Source organism: Musa acuminata, chromosome BXJ3-9 (genome assembly GCF_036884655.1).
Source record: "Musa acuminata AAA Group cultivar baxijiao chromosome BXJ3-9, Cavendish_Baxijiao_AAA, whole genome shotgun sequence".
NCBI lineage: Eukaryota > Viridiplantae > Streptophyta > Magnoliopsida > Zingiberales > Musaceae > Musa > Musa acuminata.
The window spans coordinates 21,585,388-21,609,972 of NC_088357.1; the positions used below are offsets into that span (position 1 = coordinate 21,585,388).

Below are 24,585 nucleotides of genomic sequence, written 5' to 3' on the forward strand. Positions count from 1 at the left end.
GGTAGTACTGCCAAGACCTCGGAAAGATGAGATTATAAACTTTTAGACTCTAATTTTGAAGCCATTGGGGCCTATAAAAATTTCACCATTTTTTGCATGAAAGGGCACGAAAGCATTGAGATAATCTTGAGTTATTGGGATGTAAAAGTATTGTAAATAAGTGCTAGAGTCCTCCTCCTCTCTTTCTAAGTTTTGAGATCATTAAAGAGAGGTGTAAGACTTGTAAGGGTTCTCTCCTAAACTCGTGAAAAGGAGAAAGCGCTGTAAAGAGGTGACTGGTCTTCACCTATTGAAGGAAGGCCTTTAGTGGACGCCGATGATCTTGCCGGAGGAGGAATCCGAAAGTGGATATAGGTCATATTGATCGAACCACTCTAAAACTCTGTTTGCATTTACTTTGTGCAATTTACTCTACTGCATACCTCCTTAATTTTCTCTTGCACTTTTATGAAAGCTTTCGAGTTCAACTTCTCTCCGAAACAAATTAAATCGAAACCATTTTCGTCGGATTCGGTTTTAAATGAAATGAACAATTTTTTGAAATCATGAAAGTTTTCCGCTGCACTAATTCACCCCCCTCTTAGTGCCACTCTTGATCCTAACAAATATATTAATGGATCGAGCAATAAAGTGAAGGAGAGGATGATGCATCAAAGGTTCAGACGAAGCACCGGATGAAACAATGACATGTCGGGTAATATAGGATTTTTGTTTTGTAATCGATTATGTGTTTATCATCGTAGTTGAAGTATTAATTGAGTTAGTTTTGGGTGTAACCATGCTTAAGGGCTTATTGGGCTTGAATCAAGGCTAATTTGGACTGAATGGAAGGCTCATTCAATAACCTACAGTTGGGTCAAGTGGTGGAACCACCTATGAGCTTGAACATACAAAGTGTACGTTTTTGAAAGACCCGACGGTAGTACCACTTAGACTAGCAGTAGTATCGTCGAAATATAATCTCTTAGACTATGTCAAGCGGTGGTATTGCCTAGATTGGGTGGTGGTACCATTAGTGCATAGAGTGGTAGGCCATGGTACTGTTAGTACTCCGAAAGTCCAAAGATTTAAATTTTTGGCTCTATTTCTAAGTCATATGGGGTCTATAAATACCCAACTCATTCCTATTTGAGATAACAAGAAAAATAGTAGAAAGGAAAAAAAATTCTTGAGGAAAAAAGAGTTGTAATATCTTAAGTTATTGAGTCTCTTTCTTATAGAGTTAGAAGTCTTATAGGGAGGAGTAAGACCTAATTGTAAAAGAGAGGTGCGAAGGTTCTCTCTTGAGCCTATGAAAATAAGAAATATTTTAATAAAGGTAGTTGATATTCGTCAATTAAAAAAAGATCGTTAGTAAAAGTCGGTGGTTTTGACGGAAGAGGAATCAAGAGTGGACGTAGGTCGCAATAACCGAACCATTATAAATTTAATTTATATTTATTTTATACTTTTTATTAATATTATAAACTAATTTACTTATTTACTACTTTTTTACCCCTGCTTTTACGAGCCTAATAAAGGGAAAACCAAGATGGAGGAAGGAGAAGGAGGGAGAAGGACTTAGCATAATAAACAAGCAAGTGGTGGAGGTAGAGTGGGAGGAGAAATGGTGTTGGTGGAGGACGAGAACAAGGGTAGTAAAATAATTTGAAAAAAAATAATCTAGGACTTAAAAGAAAGAAATAAATCAAATACTTCAATTTTTATTAAATCGATTTGATCCCATGTTCAGTCCAATTAACTTAGTCAACTAGGTTTGATGGACAACATTTTATATTTTAAATTTTATAAAGAGTATCTTGGTTATAAAATAAAAAATGGAGCGCCCTTTGATTAAAATAAAATACAGAGAGTCATTTGGTAAAATCTTATTATTGAATTTACTTTGGAATAAATTGTCAAACTCTATTATTGGGTTTTTTTTATTGGGATAAATTGGCCAATACGTTTTTATGGCTAATTCAAGAAATGGAAAATAGTCGCCAGAAATCCAAACCAAAAACCCAAATCCGGGAGATCCATGAAACAGAGTTACCATTCCTCTGTTTTCCTCTCTTGAATGCCGTAAACCAAGTAACCAACCCACCCCACTGAAACCTTTGCCATTCTCTGAGACTTCGGTGAGCTCAGACAAGAAGAAGTGGAGAGGAGATGACTCGGCCGGCGTTCTCCAGGAGGGGATTGCACGCCGACAGCTTGCCCGGGCATTTAAACGACGGTGCCGGTGGGCGGTCGCCAGCAGATCGGAGGAATCGGCTTCCGCCGCGGAAGGGGACGGGGTGCCGGTGGACGCAAGTCCTCCTGGGCGGTCTTGTCCTCGTCGTCCTAGCGTTCTTCGTTCTCGGGATCTGGCAGCTGACACTGATGACGAGCGCCGGCGGGCCTGGGGAGTTTGTCTCCCGCATTGGGGGCGGCGGGAGGCGGACAAGGCCGGTCGGCAGTGTGCTAAGATTCGTGCCGTCGGATCTGATGCGGAGATTCGAAGAACAGCGAAGCGCCCTCGATAGGCGGAGATCTGATGGGAGGCTCGGCCTTCGGCCGCCTAGATTGGCGCTTGTAAGTGTTTTCGAATCCTCATGTTTGTGCTTTAGGGTTCAAGATTTTGGGCGTATACGCTGTTCTTGTTGGTTATTTATTTTTGCGTTTGATCGGCGATCTTGCACCTCAATTGTTTTTATTTCTTTTTCGTTGGTAGAAAGTTTGATGCAATTATGTTGTAGAGGTGCCTCTTGTTTTGCCTACGGAAATTCATGATGAAATACGTGTTGTTTGTACTAGTTTCTATGCCTATATTGTTGCATTCTCCTACAATTTCATAATTGGATAAGTTGTCTATTAACCCTTTCTCCAACTACGATCTTGTTGGTTAATAATTCATTGATCAACATGCAACCCCGGTACCTTGTAGTATACTATTTTCTTGATTGTTTTGAGCAAAATGACATTGGATTTTTCAATTAAAAAGCAGATGGGTTTGCTATTACTTGCCATGCAACTGAATGCGTTATGACAAGAAGGAAATGCTATTCAGGTGGGCAAATCATGGTTAGAATGAAGTGTTCTCTCGCACATGTGGGCCCCACACATTAGAACTGAAATGTGACATCACCCATCACAATTTTGATGGGTGATCCAGTCTGCAGAAGAAAATATCACTGGGCAGAGCTTAGAAGCTAAAGATTCTTATGCTGCACCAATAAGATTCATGTTAACATCAAAATAACAACTAGGCTATGAACACTTCAGGGCTCATTTGCAAGTTTTTACGTGATTGAATTGGCTAAAAGGCAACCCAGAGAAAAGGCAACCTACCTAAAATTCCCTTCTTTGATTGACTATATTATTTAAGTATAACTTAATGCTGATTTGTGCTTCAGAGTTCAGATCTTGTATTTTTTGCACCAATGAAGAAGTTTGAACTAATAGTTGAATTAGTTTTTGTTGTCTATCTCAGTTCTGTTTCTTCTTTCCCTTTCTCATTTTCTTTCCTTTTTTCCATTTGAGTTGGTAATAATCACTTTAACATTATATTTGGAGACTAATTTACCCTTGTTCTTTATCCCTTGTATCCTTTAGTCATTTGTCTATGTGTTCAAATGATGGAAGTATAGTTGATGGGCCTTTTTTCATCTTATTATTTATTATGTCAGTGTGATCTCATTCTGGCCATATAGTAATAGTTTTATATTCTAGTGAGAACAAAGATTATCAGCAATCTGGCTAGTTGTTAACATGCTTATACACAAAAAAAAAAAAAAAAAACGCATGCTTATGTAAAATTGAAAATTGATTGTTTGCTAACTGTAGTCCGATGCTAATGTTCTCAGGTTATAGAAGACACATACAAGGATTCAAATTCATTGATGCTTTTAACTTTGGTGAAAAGTCTTATGGACCTGGGATATACATTTATGGTTAGTTTCCTTGACTGTGATAACATTGCATCCTTCTTGAGGTGTAAAGTTCATAAATTAGTGTGTTTATATGCAAATAATGCTTGATAAATTCATGTTAGCACAGTTTTTTTGCTTTATTATGATAAACCTAATGTTGATGTGTGACATGCTGAGCATATGATGCTCAAAGGCTGACACCATATATCGAGCATGTTCACATTCAGGGATTTCATGTGCGGTGACACACACCATTTTTGCATGGTACTAGCTGACTTACACAATGTGATGTGACACTAAGCTTGCTGAGAAACAAGGTGTTGGCCACAGTGCTTGCCTTAGTTGGCATTCTCCCCATGTTAATTTATGTTGATTAGTATGTACTTTAGTATGTTACAAACACAAAATATGCTGCAAAATTGTTCACATGCGTTGGGCTTTTCCATTTCATCGGCTCTCATGAATCATCAATGAGTATAAGCACCTATGTAACTAGCCCATACCTTTTTCTACTAATCCAAGGCATGTAATGGAACAATTCTTCGTTTCTTGCCATGATGTGGTCTGGACTAATAGTTCTTCTATTAAGCAGATTTTTATGCTAGAGAACAATGAAGCTCATTTCTTGTGGCAAAGTGTTGGCTGTCAACTATCAGTTCTAGACTCTGACAGTTTGGGATCTGTTGACTGGTCAAAGTGAGTATCCATCTGTGATAATTCTTATTCAGTTTCCCTTATTTAGTCAAGTTTTTAGTAATAGATGCTTTTGGAGAAGAAGTATCTTCTATATGGAAGAGGCACATTTTTTTTGGGTCATTTGTGAAATTTTTAATGAATTTTGTTGTTATTTGTTTCCTTGGCCTAGTTACGAAGGTGTCATTGTGAGCTCTCTAGAAGGCAAGAAGGTCATTCCAAGGTACTTATGCTTCTTTTGGATTTGGATTAGACATCTGCTACCCCTTAGGGTCTCAAAACTGTTTACTAAATAAATTATATATAAATTATATAAACATGAAATGGGACTACAAATGCAAAAGTATTTTTTTTTTCACTTATTTACTGGTTGGGCAACTGGAGCAAAAAATTATATCAGCTGCTTCTTGAATAGTGAATTTTCTACTTGTGATTTAGTTTGAACTTGTATACATTGAAATACCAAATATTTTGGACTAATATGCTAGTGATTCTATCAGATAACCTCAAATTATGGTATATAATAATCTAGCTTCAAAATAAATGTTACATTTGCATACTAATGAAATTGGGAGCACCACAAATGTAAATCTATACAACTTTGCAGTGTAAATAAATCAGCCCAATTTTCTACATCTACTACTTAACTGATTCCCATAGATTCCCAGAGAGTACCCATTTTGGGGGATCCAAGGAGTTGAGGACTTTTAAGCAAGGTTCGCAATACTGTACCGTACCGGAGTTTCGACCTGGGCTCGGTACCGGTACGGTATGGTATACCGCTTGATATACCCAGGTGTACCGAGCAGTATATTCAGGCGTGCCGAGCACTGTAGCAGTGCTACACTGCTACAGTACTGCAAACCATGCTTTTAAGGCTCAAGAGTGAACTCCTGAAAAAAGAAGTGGCCCTGCAAGGCATCTTGGGTGATGTAAGAATGGATGGATGCAGGGATTTTAAATGATAATTGAATCATTCTTTCTCTTTTTTAATGAGTTTAATCTCATCAAATAATCTCTCTATAATTCATTGGGCCATTGGTGAGACCTTGTAGTCATTTTGAAGAGGATGTTATCCCCACTCTCAAGAGTTGTCTTTCTTCATTTTTTTTCTGGATACTTATTTTTTAAAAATTTCTAATACTGAGAGTTGGAGAGCTGAAACGTAGTAAAGAGCTAAAGGTCAACCTTTTCAACAAAGGCATCTCTAAGGGTCCACTTGGAAATGACAAAATCATACAGAGCCGTCCACCTCAGAATGGACCCTTAGAGTGACCTTTGCCTCCTTATAAGGCATTGACTTTCTAATTCTTTTAACCAATGTGGGATCTCTAAGGGTCCACTTGGAAATGACAAAATCATACAGAGCCGCCCACCTCAGAATGGACAATTCCTTGCTGGTCAGAGTGCTCACACCAATGATGACTTGTGATGTACCTCACTGGATGGTGACCCATAGAGGCCTTTGCCTGTACTGGAGGTTTTAATGAGGCTTTATTTTGTCCCACATTGGTTAAAAGAATTAGAAAGTCAATGCCTTATAAGGAGGCAAAGGTCACTCTTCTCCCATGCCTGCCTTTGGGGTCCCCACCGAAAGGCCAAAACTATATGGGGCTATCTCAAAATGGACAATTCGTTGCAGTCATAGTTCTTGCACCAATTCGTTACTGAGAAGAGAGATGGAAGAGATCTGTTTATCCATCTTTAAAACCTTTAAAGATATCTTGATGGGTCTATTTGGTGCTTGGGACTGGTAAGGGAGCTCATTGCTAATTTAGGTATGGTAATGGGCAAACACTTAGGAATAAGCCTGATTTAGGAACGTTATTGACTGGTAAAAACTAAACTGTCCTCAAACCATCTGAAAAGGGGTCGTCTGCATTGTTGGGTCATACCTAGATTAGTAAATTCTCTCGTGGTATGTATTGGAAGGTGAGGGATTATGTTATTGATGTAGGACTAGCTTTAGTACCAACCTAATGAAATCTCAATGAACAAAGGAGGTTTTTCTAATAATAATAGAGAAAGGTCTAGATAATAATATGAAAAGATAACAGAGATAAGTACCAGATTTGTTTGGTCTCAAGGAATAGACTAGCAAAGAGATGAATGTCTCACACCTCTACATCTCATATGAGGACTATGGAATAATACCATCAGAGAAAACATATGGCCTTTCACCACTCACACATAACATAGGAAAAATTTTAATTTATTGATACATTCTTCGTTTGACGTATGATCACTTGTTCTTATTTTGTAAACCCCAAGTATAAGGAACAAAAGAAAATACAGTAAATTCAAATAATACAATTACATCAAAGAAATCAATGACTTTTTCCTTCTTCAACTAAGATTCATTTCTTTATATGATTTCGAGAATAATATTCTTTTTCTGATGATATTTATGATTGATAGACTTTCTTTGTATAAATGAATTTTAGAAAAAATCTTTAATCAAGATTTCTAATCTTAAATTAAAATTAAAATTTGGTTTCTTCCTTTTTTTTGTATTTATTTATTTATCTTCTCCTTGAGTAATTTAGGAAACTTAGATAGGACAACTCATGAAAATTGCTATATAAGCCTAAACTAATCGAAGTTATTTAACCAACAAATAACTAAAATGGTTTTGCATCATTTGCTTCCATTACGTAGAAACTCGCTTGAGTTCAAATAATTGAAATATAGATTAATGTTAAAAGCTTTGATTAATATAGGACAAACATCATCACCTATCTAATGTAGGATGAGAGTTTGACAAACAAAGGATGTTTTCTTTTGTAATTATAAAGAAAAAGATTTGATAATAATAGAAAACACTAATATAAAGCAATAGTTGTGAGCCTCATCACTATGAATTAAGGGGAAAACTCATATAATGAACTTATGGACATACTTTTGCATGTCTCATATGATATAAATATTTTTAGGATCGTTTCGACATTAAGAGGGGGGGGGGTGTGAATTAGTGCTTTTGTAAAAATTACGACGATTCGAAAACGTTGTTCGATAAAGCCCGTATCGAAAAGATGTTAACATGAAAACATGTTCGTAAGCGTAATGAGAGTAAGAAATCAGTTTGCAATGTAAATGAAAAACATAAAGTAAATGCAAACCAGATTTATAATGGTTCGGTCGTTGTGACCTATATCTACACCTGATTCCTCTTCACTCGAGGCCATAGGCTTCCACTACCGATCTTCTTTCAACGAGCGAAGATCAACTGCCCTTACAACTGTTTCTCCTTTCACAGGCTCAGGAGAGAACCTTTACACCCCTCTTTTATAAGTATTCCTTCGCACACCTCCTTTAGGACTATCTTTAAGCTCTAGGAGGAGGGACTCTATACTTAAAAGAGTTTACAACCTTGGAATCATAGAGTTTTTGTTATACTTTCATGTTCTGACCAAGCAGGAATTTGTGGGGTATTTATAGACCCCAAATGACTTCAAAAAATGGAGCCAAAATTCAAATCCTCGGGTTTTCGGGATACTAGCGGTACCACCGCCAGTATTGGCGATACCACTGCTTGCCAGACTAACAACTAGCGGTACCACCACTTGTCAGTCTGACACTGGGCGGTACCATCGCCCAATCTAGTGATACCACCGCCTAACATAGTTTGAGAGATTGTGTTTGGGTAATACCACCGCCCAAACAGCTTGGGAGGCCAAGCCTCAGGCGGTGCCATCGCTTAGGCCAGCTAAGGGTCATTGAATGAGCCTTTTACTTGGCTCAAAATAGCCCCAACTCAGGCCCAATGGGCCCCTAATTGAGTTGGCCTAATTACTTTCAAAACCAACTCAATTACAACCTAGACTACTTCAATCAAGACAATTAATTACAAGCATGAATCACATGTTGTTCGACATGTCATTAGTTTATCCGGCACTTCGTCCAACCCTTCGGCGCTTCGTCCTCTCTTTCGGCGTATTGCCTAATTGACATGTTGACCTATGCGATATTCGATCTCCTTAGCGTAATTTCGGATACTTCTGGCCCAATGCCCGAACTCATGGCACGAAGCCTTCTGCCAACACGTCGACCAGTCCTCCGATCCAACGTCCAATCTTCTGACATGTTTCATTCCGGCCCAACCTCTGGTTCCATAGCTTGAATCAATTTGTCTTTCCCTGATTGAAGCTAGTCCTACGTCACTTAAACACACATTAGATCATAACTTTATCAATTGGTTTCATTATCAAAATTCAAGATTCAACAATCTCTCCCTTTTTAATAATGACAACCAATTGATGACGGAGTTTAGCTAAACTCTCCCTATCAATATGTCATATTGATAGAACTTTTGAATTCATGAGTATTTCATTATTGCATGCATAATTTGAAATCATCATAATAATTTTAAAATATAAAATTTCATCATATCATGCATGATCAACATCATAACTTCTCCTCTTTTGTCATTAACAAAAAGGAGAAAAGTGCAATTAGCAATATTTTAAAACATGCAAGCTAGTAACAATTTTGAGTTATGTAAGTTAGCAATTTTTGCTATTCTTGAGATATGCAAGCTAGCAAATTGTTTCTTCTCTTTTGAGAAGTGTAAGTTAGCAAGTTTTGCCTTTCTTTGCAAGTTAGTAATTTTGTCTTTCTTGAGATGTGCAAGTTTAGTAATTTTTGCTATTCTTGAAATATGTAAGCTAGCAAATTTTTTCTTCTCTTTTGAGAAGTGCAAGCTAGCAAATTCTTTCTTCTCTTTTGAGAAGTGCAAGCTAGCAAGTTTTTCCTTTTTTTACAAGCTAGCAATTTTGTTTTTCTTTACGATGTGTAAGATAGCAAGACTTTCCCCCCTTTATCATTGTAAAAAAGAAGGGAAGAGTACAATAGTGCAAAATCCTTTTTTTTTTATCAATGATTCAATCATATAATGAGATATACAAATCATAAATACAAGACAATTGTATTTAATAAAATTCAAGTCATAAACATCAAGAAGTCAAGTGACATATCATGGTTAATTTGAATAAATCTCTTCTTTAGTAAATACCAAGAAGAATCGTAGGAGGAGAATTAATAAAAAATCTTGATTCATAATAAATCTCAATTCATAAATATCAAGTGAAAGAATCAAGATTCGTTTGGATGAATCTCTTCTTTAGTGAAAGGAAAAATCTTGATTCATAGAAAACTTTCAAGTTGTAATCAAAAGAACAATCATGATTCATTTGGATAATTTTCCTCTTTAGTAAATGATAAAAAGAAACACAAGAGATCAAATAAGAGATCTTGATTCACAAAAAAATCTCTAAGTATTAAATATCGAGAAATCAAGATCATGATTAGGATAAAAACTTCTCTATAGCAAAAAGAAAAATAGGAGAATTTGATTAATACAGAAGAAATCTCAAGTCATCAAAATCATGATTCATAAAAAAAAAATTTCAAGTATCAAGTGTAAGATTTAGATAAAACTCATTCAAATTCAAATCATCAAATCATCAAAATCACTTTCAAGAGATTTAAAATAACATAAATAGATTTTTTAATCTCTTATTGAAAACTTGATAGGATAGAGAAATTTTCAAAAATCAAAGTTCAAAGAAAGCAAGAAAACTCTCATTCGTGTTTTCCAATACGTGTAGTCCATCCCATTGAACATAGGAGGACGAATGATAAAGTGATCCTTTTAAAAGTCGAAAAAAGCCATCTCTCTTGGGCGTTAAACCAAATAGAGAGAAACTTGGCTCTGATACCAATTGTTAGGACCGTTTCGACACTAAGAATGCAAACCAGATTTATAGTGGTACGATTGTCGTAACCTACATCCACTCCTGATTTCTCTTCACTTGAGGCCACCGATTTTTACTATCGATCTTCTTTCAACGGGCGAAGATCAACTACTCTTGCAACTCTTTATCCTTTTCACAAGCTCAGGAGAGAACCTTTACATCCCTCTTTTACAAGTATTCTCTCGCATACCTCCCTTAAGACTATCTCTAAGCTCTAGGAGGAGGGACTCTATACTTAAAAGAGTTTACAACCCTGGAATCACAGAGTTTTTGTTTTACTTTCGTGTTTTGACCAAGCAGGAATTTGTGGGGTATTTATAGACCCAAAATGACTTAAAAAATTAGAGCCAAAATTCAAATCCCTGGGTTTTCGGGGTACTGACGGTACCACCGCCTGCCAGACTGACAACTAGTAGTACCACCGCTTGTCAGTCTGACAGTGGGCGGTACCACCGCTTGACACAGTCTGGGAGACTGTATCTGGGTGGTACTATCACCAGTCTGGGTGGTGCCATCGCCTGGGCCAACCAAGGGTCACTGAATGAGCCTTCTACTTAGTCCAAAACAGTTCCAACTCAGGTCCAATGGGCCCTTAATTGAGTTAGCCCAATTACATTCAAACCAACTCAATTACAACCTAGACAATCAAGACACAATTGATTACAAACATGAATCACATGTTGTTCGACATGTCATTGGTTTATCTGACCTTTTGGCGCTTCGTCCTCTCCTTCGGCATATTGTCCAATCGGCATGTTGACCTCCGCAACATCCGATCTCCTTGGTGCAATTTCCGATCCTTCTAGCCCGATGTCTAAACTCATGGCACGAAGCCTTCTGCCGACACGTCGACCAGTCCTTCGACCCGATATCCAATCTTCTGACATATTCTATTCCGGCCCAACCTCTGATTCCACTGCTTTAATCGATTTATCTTTCTCTGATTGAAGCTAGTTCTACATCACTTAAACACACATTAGATCATAACTTTATCAATTGGTTTCATCATCAAAATTCGAGATTCAACAAATATATCGTTGAAAGAAAGCATGTGGCTTCGAACCATACACTTAATTTGGGAAAGAAACTTTAGTTCATTGGTGAAGTTTGAGATGTCAATATCAATCATTTGTTCCCATTTTACAAACCCCAAGTATAAGGAAAAAAGGAAAATACATTAAATTAATATATTACAATTATATCAAGTCAATAAATGAACTTTTTTTCTTCTCAAATAATATTAATTTCCATACATGATTCAAAGGATATTATTCTATTTTATAATGTTCTTGATTGTTACACTTCTGTCTCCAAAATGAATCTCAGATAAAATCTTCAATGAAGATCAATTTTTGGTTTCTTCTATTTTTGTGTATTTGCTTTTTCTTCCTTCCTTGAGTAGCTTAGGGAACTTAACTAAAATATTGAAGATATTGCTATGTGGCAACTTATGACAATTAAACATAGCACATAAACTAGTCAAATTTATTCAAATAAGATATAATTAAGATGGTCCTGTATCAGTCACTTTTACTATGTAAGAACTCATTTGGAGTTCAAATAATTAAAGTATAGATGAACCATGATAATAGAACATCTTGGTTAAACTAGAAGCTTTTATATCAAATCTAATATAGGACAAGCTCTAATACCTATAAAGGATGAGATGTCGACGAACCAAGGAAGGTTTTTTATGATAATAGAGAAAGTACTTCGAAGATAATAATAGAAAATAATAATAATACTCACTCTGATTGATGGAAAAAAATCACAAGATGAAGGATCCATTCTTCCATACTTCTCACGCATCCATGATGGAATCATACAATCAAAAGTATATGGCCTCACACCACTCACATATAATATGAGAAAAGAATTTTAATTGGTTGATCCATTCATTGATATCAATTATATTCCCTCGTCTCCATTTTATATGCCCCATTTATAAGAGAAAAAAGAAAAAAAATATATTAAATGAAAAATCATGGTTCGCCTCATTGGTATGTATTAGTGTATCAACCGACTATCAGTATGGTACGTACCGCTATACTGACACATAGTACGGTGGGGTGTACTGATAAACCAATATGCATTGCCCATACTAGTCTCATATCGGATTGGTATATATCGTTCATACCAAGAGGTACATTATGGTATGATGAACCTTATGGAAAAGTACAATTACATCATTGATTGTACTTTATGAAAATAATAAAAGAAGATTTTTTACAAATATGATTTGGAGGATAATGTATTTATGATGAAATCATTAATTGGTAGGCTTGCATCTTTTAGAGAAGAATCCTTTTTGTACATATGAAATCTTCAATCAAAATGAGCGTTTAATTTTTTTTCATTTTTTCTCATTTTTTTTTCTCCTCGAGTAATTTTGGAAACTTAACCAAAAATATTGAAGACAACCTATGACAATTACAACTAATTAAATATATTTAAACACAAATAATAAAAAAGGTGCTTTAGACAAAAAGAAAATGTTATAATTTGTTACTTTTTCATTAAAATGGGGCAGTCTATTGTGTGAGGCTTTTAAAAAGTGTAGGATATAGGAAGGGTCAATATATGCAATCTTATGCTTGCTGCAGATAAGTTGAATATATACATGACTTGAATATTGGTTTCTTGGTTACAAATGATTAACCTCATTAGACTTACTTGACTGCTTAGTCTTGCCCCCTTTATATTTAAATTTTATTGCCTGCATTATTTTTTAAATAATTTGTTAGAATTTTTGATCAAGTTAGAATTGTAAATCTTGTGTGGTAGATTGAGTCCGTTTGAAATTACATATGAATCCAATGGTAACAAGCAATGATGTCCCGAATATTGAAGGTCAACGATATGGATTGTTTTGCCATTGAGATATGTGTAGGATGATATTCATAGTTAAATCATGATAAAATTTATGGTACTTTCAAGCAGGGTTCTCAATTTCGATGTGTACCACTCGGTGCGGGCGATACGTACCTGTCCGAGAGGATACCAGTACGCGGACCATCCTCTACCGGGCGGTACCAGTGTTTTGACCAGTACTAAGGCATACCGACTGGTACCGAGGCGTACCGACTGGTACCGCCTCGGATTTTGACCGTTACTGAGGCATACCGATCGGTACGCCCTGACGTGGTAGGTGAAGGTATTTTAAAGATTTTATGATGTACTATTGGTACGCCCTAGTGTATCGACGGTATATACCGGTACGTATCGTACCGAGCTTACTGATATTCAAAACCCTGTTTCCAGGCAAGGTTCGTCATACCATGGTGCATCGCTCGGTATGGATGGTACATACCTGTCCCGATAGGGAACCGGTATGGGTGGTACATACCGATTTGTTGGTATGCCTCACTATATTGTGTGTTGTATGGTTTGGTACGTACCGTACTAATAGCTGGTCAGTAGACCGGTATGAATTGATAAGGCAAACTATGCTTCCAGGTATTATCTCCACTATTTCATGATCACTATTTTCTCATGGAATTTCTTACTTTTCTCCACATTCATGATTACTTCATCATCAAAATTTATTTTCTTTTAGAAGAATATTGTAATTGTCTGAGTGATCATCCATTCTACAAGATTAAATGTGATGACATGTTTCTGTACTCCTGTTGGCACATCCTTTTGGGTAGCTTCTGTAATCATGACAGATTTAGTGCAACCCTAAACAATTTGCATTAATACATGATGAATGTATAAATTTCTCTGAACACTTGTTGGCAAATCTTCTTGGTAGATTCTACAGTAATAGTGTAACGTGACTTAGGTCTTAAAATTAGATTTGTGGAATCCAAAGAATTTGCTGCCAATAAATAATCAATATATAACTCAACATGAAAAGGATGCTAGTTAGTTAGAAAATGAGGACCTTAAGGTGATCTTTAAGAAACAAGAGAAGGTAAGAGGACATTGACAGGGACACCAAAAATCTTCTTTTGTATGTCATATTTTTACTCACATATTTGCCTACTATTGTATGATTATGGAAAGTATTTATTAGTTTAATATCTGCAGACTTATGCAAGAGCCTTTCATGTCTGTGCCACTTATATGGATTGTTCATGAAGACATCCTTGGGAAACGTCTTTCACATTATGCAGAGTTGGGCTGGAAAGATCTTATTAACGAATGGAGAAATGCTTTTATTAGGGCTGATGCTGTTGTTTTTCCTGATTTCTCTCTTCCAGTAATAACCTTTCCTTTCAATTTCGATATAGAGACCATTTTGATTTTTTTTTTTTGTGAATATCAATTTGTTATTTGATTGGCTTACTATATCTTTGTCAGATGCTGTACACCTTGCTAGATAATGGAAATTTTTTCGTGATTTCTGGATCTCCAGTAGATATATGGGCAACTAGTGCCTATATTGCAAGCCATTCCCGAAATCAACTGCGGGGAAATTATGGGTTTGCTGAAAATGACCGATTGATACTAGTTATTGGTAGCTACTTTTTCTATGGTGATCCACCATGGGATTACAGAGTGATGCATGCCTTGGCACCTCAAGTTAAAAGAATAAAGGGATTGATTGGAACAATAAAGTTTGTTTTCTTATGTGGGAACTCGACAGCTGCCTATAGCTCTACTTTCCAGGTATTGGTAAAATTCAATAGTATGTCATGTTTTCATTTGAATTAATAATCTGTAAAGTTAAATAGTAAATCTAGATATCTGTCGTGTACGGAAACTTAATTAAGTGCCAAATGCCAGAAATATCTTTGAAAGACCATGCTGATCAAATGTTGGTTGCTCAGAGTCATTCTTGTTTGCTTTTGCTTTGAAAACATTATATTTATCATTCTCTAGTATATATACCTGAATTTTGGTCTAGTAATGTAGACATATCTGTCTGACCTATACACACCATAAGATAGAATGGTCTGCATGCATGGTACACATGATGGGGTCTTCCTTGTTATTTGAGACAGATGTCATGTCTTGTGAATGTTATTTTAGCATATATACGGTGGAACTTGTATGCATTTGATGCCAATAAATTCCTTCTCAAGGAATCACATTGTGCCAGCTTCAGGTTGTCATGGTGCATGTCATCAGCATGCCTTACAGCATAGTCATGACGTCAACAGAAGAAAAACCAAAGAGAGAGAGTGATAGAAATGTGAGGGGGGGGAGGGGGGGTATGACATGTCTATTTAGGCTGATGGATGGAGTTTGCCAGTGGCTAGTAATCATTGGCTAATTATGAACAGCTAAGGCATGGATTATTGGTGTTGCTGGGTATTCATGTATAGAGGAAAGTCACTTGAGGAAAGTCAATTGACTAGCTCAAATTGAGCCCATTTGATCCCGCAAGACCTCAGGGCTAAGTGGTATGCTGGTAAAAGATGATTAAAAGTGCATTGCATGGTATGGGGTGATGTTTAGGAAAGGGCATTTCATGCTGAGTACACACTTATTATGCTACAAATTTAGCTAGCTCAATGATATATGTATCTCTAGATAGTTATTTAAAGATTTAAAATTGCCTTGTATTATTGATCAGCAGTTCTTTTTCTATCTTACTGTATCACTTCGAACAACAATTGGTTCTATTTAAATATCTCACAAGACATGAGACAATTGTTTACATTTATAAGATTATCTATCTTCACTTCACTGCATTTGTACATCACCATCAAAACTCCATGCAGATCTCAGTCAAGATAAAAAGTGCATGCTGTATGTGCTGTATTTTCTCTTACTATATTATGTATCTAGGCAGTTCCGTTTCATAGTGGAGGCATAACCCCCAAGTCCAACTAGGGCCTCTCTTATTCCTTTGCCGTTGATTTCCTAGCTTCTTTTTTTCTAGATGCTCAAATTAAAATCATAAACTATCATCTCATGATATGGTTCATATTGAAGTTTGTGTTTCTGCTGAAATTCTCTTGCATTTATATGCTTTAAAATTTTTATATTTGATTATATTTATTAGATTTTTTCCATTTTAGATTTACATATTTATATGTTGTTTCAGTTCTGGTATATTTTAGCATAAGATACTAAAATTCTGTCTTTACAGTACTTTCTTTAATATTCGTATCATGTGAAAACTCAAGAACAACTAATGTCACATTTCTGGAACAGGATGTTGCTTTACGCATGGGATTTCCAGATGGTTCTGTAAGACATTATGACATGGATCTTGATGTGAACAATTTTCTGTATATGGCTGATATTGTTCTTTATTGGTCATTCATTGAGGAACAAAACTTTCCTCCACTATTGTTGCAAGCCATGTCCTTTGAAATTCCCATTGTTGCTCCTAATATGAGTGTAATACAGAAATATGTGAGCTTAATGCTGAACCTAATGCTTTTATTCTTTGGCTATAAATCTATGTGTTCTTTGACTAAAACATGTCTTTTATTTTGCAGGTTGTCAATAATGTCCATGGCATTCTTTTTCACCCCAGTACATCGGACACATTGGTTAGAGCATTATCTCTTCTAATGGGAGATAAAGAGTTGTCAAATATAGCTCATTCTGTTGCTTCACATGGGAAGTCACTCTCTATGAATATGCTTGCTTCAGAATGTATCTCTGGTTATGCTGAGCTTTTTGAAAGCATTCTCCATTTTCCTTCGGACACACTGCTTCCAAATTCTATTTCCCAAATTCAGCAGAAAACTTGGTTGTGGGACCTGCTTGACAAAGAAATTAAACAAACATATACTTTTACAGAAAATGAGAATTTTTTAAGAAATGAGTATTCTAGACAAAGATCAAGCATTGTATATTTGCTGGAGGAACAATTTTCTAAAAGGCTTATGGAGAATGATTCACAACTTGTAAATGAGACTTATGCAGAGGACTTCCCAACTCTATCAGATTGGGATGACATTAGTGAAATGGAAGCTTCTGAGGACTATGTGAGTCGAGAAATGCAGGAGGTACTGTTCCATGCTTGAAATTGCCAATTTTCTCTGAATCATTGGTTGAAAAGATCAAGTTGAAATCTGCATGCTAGTTTTTCTTTATGGTTTTATGATTTTGTAGCTTGATGAAAGAATGGAGAGAACTTCAGGATCATGGGAAGATGTTTACCGGAATTCACGGAAAGCTGAAAAGCAGAAAGCCGAAGCATATGAGCGTGACGAAGGGGAATTAGAAAGAACTGGACAGCCACTATGCATATATGAAGTGTATACTGGAGAAGGAGCATGGCCTTTTTTGCACCATGGTTCTATATATCGTGGGATAACACTTGTACGTTCAGCCTGCTTGATGCTACAATGCATGAGAATTTGTTACATTTAATTTATTTTGTCCTCTATATATAACATAAGTTCATGCATCTGCCATATAATTAGACTTCCAATCGTATTATATTTCTTAAACTTGTTTACTTGAATTTTCCTCTGTTTTTTGTTGAAATATAGGGCTTAAATATTTTATTTATTTATTTATCCTTCTAGTCTCTTGGAATGTTTCAGATCATCAAATAGGACTATCTGATCAGATTAGATAAAAAAAATTATGAGGGTTTGATTAGTTTAATTCTAGGAAAGTATCTGGTCTCAAACTTCTCTTATTTGCTCAAAAGAAACTTCTCATTAAAGCTTTCATGAATTTTTTTCTGTTGGAAGTTAGACAAAATCGCATATATAAATTGCAAAATGTCAGATGGTGAAAGCTTGAGTATTGTCATTACTAAATCAGTTAGAAATTGACTAAACTGAACCTGTCGTATTTAATGAACTGTTTTGCACTTAGAGGTGTATTTTGGTCATTATGTTATTCAACAGTGATTCTTGACAATGATTAAAATCTCAGTTCCATATTGACATCCAACATTGGCTGGACTGGTACAATACTAATACTACACCAAACCATGTGGATATCAATAGAACCTGCAGGTATTGGTTCCAGAACCAAAAGATCCCCATGAAACATTGATTTTCAGATTTGATTTGCCTTGATAGTAATAAAAATATGTTTCTAAAACGTATTATAAACCAAGGATTTTAATTTCGAATAATACCGCTCGTACCGGGCGGTATGTAATGGTCCGTCAGTAGATCGGTACACGGACCGTTTGCTATCGGGAGGTAGCATTGATCGGTGACGGAGAAGAAAGAAAGGGAGAAGAAAGAAGAGGGAGAAGAAAGAAGAAAACCTGGAGATCCGGTGCGGCGACGAAGCCTTGGCAACGTCACGAGGAGAAGCGATTTCTTCTCCCCAGCAGAAGAAACCGATCGAGGCGATGTCTTTTTTTTTTTTTTTCCTGCAGGGAAACCGGGGCGACGTCGCCTTGGCCTTTTCGTTTTTTTTTTGCTCGGGGAAACCGAGGCGACCTCACCAATCAACGTTGGCGATTGGTGATTTAAAGGGACAAAGTTTTTATGACCTAATCAATCACATATGTAATATTAAACAGGGAGGTTTCTGTAGGAGAGAACTTAAAAGAGTTTTGGGAGGTCCAATGCAAGCAGCTTGTTTAAGGGGTTAGGTAACATTGATTTCTACACAAATTCGAGCAAACCGGCTACATCCCAATTGAAGATATCGCGGGTCAATTTTAAGAAAGTGATCAAGCAATCAAGCAAAGAAGTGATATGAAATAGGGATTCTGCATTTTAGTATTCCATCGGCAAACCCAATAAATGAATCCACAGAAGGGCAATATCAATCCTTTTGGACAAAGATTAAAAGTTAGGATGCTAGGGAATGAGTTAAAAAACATCACCATGAAGATGCCAAGGTCCCTCAGTTAAGATCTGAAGGGCATCAACCTTAGAGTAGAATCGAAACAAGAAGAAACCGGCTTCCAAGTCCATAATGGGGTGGGGTTTGGAGTAAAAAGAGGCCAAAGTTTAGGAAGATGAAATTTAAGAACAGTAAAGGGCAGAGGACGATATAGAAACTTATCGATGAGGCAAAAAGCCCACATATGCCATCAGGTGAGGTATTTGTCTTCCTTAAATTGAACGAAGTCGGTAGAGGATGATTTGATACACTCCTGCAGTAATTTGTGAAGAAGGTTGCCAAAGTTTGCTACTCTGATGGGGGGGGGACAATCAAGAGAGTGGAGGCCTATGAGGGCTTTGTGATGGTAGAGGGAGTGCTCCTACCATAGGAGGAAGAGGGTGGGGAAGGGTTTTTCCCTGGGTCAGGAGGCTTGGGAGGCACTGTTGTAGGAGTTAATGAACGGCCGAGGGGGGAGGGAAGAACATAAGGAGGCAACCATCGAGGATTAATTCCTGTGAGTAGTCTGTGGGTCTCATCCAATTGGCCTACTATTTGATCTTACTAGGTCACAACCCATGATCCATTTATGAAAAAAAAAAAGACGGAGGAAAGAGGAAGAGAAAATAGGAGTTGAAAGAGAAGAAGAAAAGGCTAAAAAAAAGAAGTAATGGGGAAAAGAACAAGAAGAAAAAGACAAAAGAAAAAGAGATTAGAAGAGAATAAATTAAAATGAAGAGAAATTTATTTTTCACAAGTTTAGCTATAGTAAAAAATGTTTTTAATTTTAAAATTTTATAATATAATATACAAAGTTATATATACATATATACATCTATGTATATATATATATATATATATATATATATATATATATACATACATCTATGTATATATATATATATATATACATACATCTATGTATATATATATATATATATACATACATCTATGTATACATGTATATGTATATACATACATATACAATATTTGGCAGGCCTCCTACTTCTATATTCTCAATCATTGTTGCTTCCTCAATTCTTGACCTACAATTGTATCCATCTTGCTTTCACTTATGGCAACTAAGGTCATGTAAAAAAATCATGGGGTATTTCCTTAATTCTAGAGATTATAAAGTCATTGGCTACTTTCTGAATATGCAACAGAAACCTATGGGATTGTTTAAGTGCCTTTTGTTTGTCCCTTCTGACAGACCTCATCTGCTCCAGTTAAAGATTAGGTCTCCAAATGTGAAAGCGTTGGTTCAGAAAACAAAAAAATGTCCAATTATGTTTCAGTTTTCCAGGTTATGATAGGAAGTATCATAGACCAACTAATTCTTTTGTACTGTTATTAATCAAATTTAAGATTCACCAGCATGCTAGTATGCTTCTCAATGAAATTACATTATAACATTCTTCTTGCAAAGTAAATTATTTGATCTTCAAGCATTTTTGCAATGCTAGGTTTCATTCTTGTTTTACTAGATTCTTTTCTTCTTCTATTCTACCAAACTCTCTCCTTTTCCCCTCTTTTGTTTGTCCCTTCATATTTATTGATTGTAATGAGATTGCAAGTTAGGCCAGTTGAATTGTACTTATTCATTAGTATTACATCCAGGTTGCCACTAATTTACTTTAACTTTCATCTTTTCCTCAATTTCCACCTGCATAATTGTCATCTAAGCTTATTTCCAGCAAAATTAATTTACTCTTGTCTGAAGGTTTTTTTCTATATGTTAAATTGAATAAGCTTGCAACTGGATCATGCTTTACCACCTTCACCTTTAATCTTTTTTACTTCAGTCATTTAGAGCCCGAAGATCAAAATCAGATGATATAGATGCAGTTAGCCGGCTTCCTGTCCTGAATGATACATACTTTAGGGATCTTTTATGTGAGACTGGCGCTATGTTTGCAGTTGCAAACAGTGTGGACAGCGTTCACAAGTTACCATGGATCGGTTTCCAGTCATGGCGTGCTGCTGGAAACAAGGTATGCATTATATTTATGACATAAATATAGCCAAACCTTTGTATCTTCTACGGCATACAAGTCAATATTTGGGTCAATCTTTACAAACTGTTTGACATAGTTTTTTGTACTTATTTTTTAACAGTCATCAGGCTGAATTGTTGTTTCCCATACCATAATAACAAGAACAATCACCCATAACTATGTGACAAAAAGAAATATTCAAAAATCCTTTAGTTGTAATCCTGCATTTATTGCCAAATAGTTCTTTGAGCAAGTACATAATGTCACATGGTAACTACAAGAACATGCAAAGTATTGATCATAAAACGATACACCTTTATCTCTAACTGTGTTGGATTGGTTACCATTGTCCTCTGCTGTCATTATGTTTTACTAAGAGCTGCATCCAGCCCTGAACATGTGGGTTGTGTTTGTTCTAGATGATTTTATTCATCCTAACACGAAGTAGAACACCTTTCGAAACAAGGAAAATACAACACATATAAATCATATGGATTTGAAAAACGTTCATATGTGCACAAGTAGATATATAAACAAATAATAAATTAGTGCATTGGCTCTCAGGATTACAAGCCAACCTAAGGGAAATATAAGCAGCTTCCAGAATGACTGACCTCTGGTCAAACCCATACTGTTTCTCCCCTCTAAGCTAACAAATCATAGAGTTTTTCACTTTATATAGAAAACTGAAATTTAAACATGGACCAAGCAAAAAACATATGCATATCATTTTATCCATGAAATCATCTTTCTAAATTTTATTTGGCTTCTAGTTGGGTGTAAAATATAGCCAAGTAATAACTCTTAGATACATTCAGAAGATTTTAAAGTTTCAGGGTTTAAAGTTTCAATTATTGGACTCCGTTAGACTTTGGCTTGATCTTTACAGGTTTGGTTCACACCAATGCAGTGATTTCAAAAGGTGCACGAGCGAGATGAGGCGAGGCCCGAGTGCCTCATAACAAGGTCGGGCGAGGCACTTAAAGAAGGTGTCGCTCGAGCGACTAGACATAGCACTCAAATCAAGTCCAAATTAGGTTAATTTCACATAGGTGGCTCAACCGAACCAACTAGACATAGGTTAATTTCACTACCCGCCCCCCCCCCCCCCGCCCCCCCCCCCCAATGCCTGATCCAGTGTTAAGGATTAGAAACCCTATCGCGAGCCGCCTTCGGTCTTTGTCGACGAATGCTGAGCCTCATCGCCCTATGCCGCTTAACCACAAGGGTACATCGTCGAACCGAAAGCCTCTTTCTCCCTACATCATTGGATCACGAGCCCCCTTCACCCTACGCCATCGGACCACAAGCCCCCTTTGCCCTATGTCGTCGGATCGCGAGCCTCCTCCCCCTACGCTCCTACGCTACCATCTACAACTCTGTTTCTTTGTTGTGTGTGCTTTCGTTGTCGACTAGCTTTGTTTTGTTGTCGGTTGCCAATATCCTCTGCCCTAACCACCACCTTCCTCCATATTTTCTTGCATCGTTAATCATCGCCTATTTCCTATTTTTATTTCCAACATTGTTAATTTCCAACATCAGCTTGAGGTGGGTACACTATTAGGAGTTAAAACATAACAGAACATATACTGTTAAGTAGGAACTTCGTAGATATCTGCTTTTATTTCCTACAATGTAACTATACTTTATATGATTGTCATTTTTATTTTTATGACCATATTTATCAATCATAATATATTTTTTTAAATTTTAATATTTGGGAGAGTGCTTTGCTTCACTTGAAAGGTTGGGCGTTTTAGCACCTTCGTGCCTTTTGGCGCCTAGGGTTTTTGAAAACACTACACCAGTGTACTTATACATATTATGACAGAACATGCCATGGTACTGAGAGAGTGGATGGAGGAGCGAAAGGTGGAGAAGAGAAATAGAAGAGGAAGAAGAGGAGAGGAGGAGAGACAGAAGTGTTGGCGGTGGTGGGTGAGCTAGGCAGCGACAACATGTCCCACATATTTAGGGGCTTGGGGTTGACACACACACATGATAGAGAGAGGAAGTTTAATATACTTTATAATATTCGAAGTGATCTGGATTTGAACCTCCAAAATGGGTCGGTTAACGAGCTGGTTTTTTGTCAGATTGGTATTTTTCACGTGGTTCATATCGGTTGGGATGGTTTTTTTAAACTATGCTAGTAATGATAAATTAGGTAACATGGACAAGACTCTGTTTGATCACAATTAATGATATATAGTATAGGTTAAAATGTTTTTAATGTTTTCATAGATGAATATGGTTTTCTTGTTGCTTATTCTACTTTCACATAGTCCCATTCCAAAGGCCATAATTTTATGATACTGTTTGTCCTAATGTGATTGATTTGGAGACTCTTGCTTTAAAACTTTGATGCCCTGATATGTAGCCAAATAATTATAAAAGATCTTGAGAAGTACAAAATCAGCCGAAAGAGATTATAAATTGGTCTAGAATTTACAATAAGCAAAATTAAATGAAACATCAAATAGTTTGAACAGGGAGCTTGGTGCAGACCATGACATGTATCTTAAATGATGGATTTGTTGATTGTTGCCTAATGACGGATGTTGCATCTTTTATGCTGACAGACTGTTTAGTCAGTTTGAACAAAAAATCTATCTCTAGAGTTTGTGACTTATTAAATGCTGCATAAGACCATGACATGCATCATAAATAAAGGATTTGTTGATTGTTTCTTGGTGAAGGTTGTTGTGCCTTTTGTGTTGACAGATTATTTTTGGTCAATTTGAACCAAACTTCTATCTCTAGAGTTTGTGACTTCCCAAATGCTGCATGTGTTTTTTTTCTGTTTTGAAATTAATTTGTCACAATCAACAAGTGATTAACATTGCAACTTTATGGTATGTTTACATCATTATCTGCAATAAAATGGTTACAAGTTTTTCTTCTTTAGCACATTCTAGTCCAGATGGCATATGCATTTTCAGATAGTCTCGTCTTAGGTCTCTTTGATTACAAAAACAAAGATTAACTAATTTTTGCTTTGGAAGGTTGGGTGCTATGAATCTTAATCTCTATCACAATGTGTTGTTGGACAAAAATACTTTTGAAAATAATTTATTTACATTTATGTGCATGTCCACTTTGCATGTTGTTGGTCCTTTACATAATATTTATCTCACACTCAAATAGTTGGTATTTTGCTCACAAATGGAACATCATTGTATATATCCCCTTGTTCTCCTATATGGCCTACTTTAACTCTTATCACCTCCACTTCTACTTTCATCATTTTGCTCTTTCTTCTAATCCGTTTGGGGAAAAATTCGATGATCTTGATCCTTCCTTCGAGCTGATTTATACTTTGTGGGGGCATGATAACTGAAAGGAAAAGACGATCTAGATTGCTTTTGTAAAGAAATACCTAAACAATGAACTAAAAAGAGACTTCTTGAGCAACAAGCTCAGACTTCCTGAACAATAGCTCAAACTCCTTAAGGCTACAATCCTGCTATTGCTGTTCTCTTCTTTCTATTCGCCAACTCTTCTTTCTTAGGTTACTGCTCATGTCCTCTTTAGGGTTGT

At 36.3% G+C, this 24,585-nt stretch overlaps 1 protein-coding gene across 2 annotated transcripts in view; it reads left to right on the forward strand.

The window, feature by feature from the left end:
• The first annotated feature begins 2,017 nt into the window (after positions 1 to 2,017).
• Positions 2,018 to 24,585, forward strand: part of LOC135650171 (uncharacterized) — a 29,495-nt gene continuing 6,927 nt past the window's right edge. For both annotated transcript variants that reach the window (XM_065169362.1, XM_065169363.1), the window contains exons 1-10: positions 2,018 to 2,556; positions 3,828 to 3,914; positions 4,486 to 4,589; positions 4,759 to 4,809; positions 14,372 to 14,543; positions 14,645 to 14,953; positions 16,448 to 16,651; positions 16,738 to 17,253; positions 17,360 to 17,569; positions 20,854 to 21,042. In XM_065169362.1, the coding sequence (XP_065025434.1) occupies positions 2,152 to 2,556; positions 3,828 to 3,914; positions 4,486 to 4,589; positions 4,759 to 4,809; positions 14,372 to 14,543; positions 14,645 to 14,953; positions 16,448 to 16,651; positions 16,738 to 17,253; positions 17,360 to 17,569; positions 20,854 to 21,042 (2,247 nt within the window). In that variant the 5' untranslated portion in view covers positions 2,018 to 2,151. The remainder of the gene's footprint in view (positions 2,557 to 3,827; positions 3,915 to 4,485; positions 4,590 to 4,758; positions 4,810 to 14,371; positions 14,544 to 14,644; positions 14,954 to 16,447; positions 16,652 to 16,737; positions 17,254 to 17,359; positions 17,570 to 20,853; positions 21,043 to 24,585) is intronic.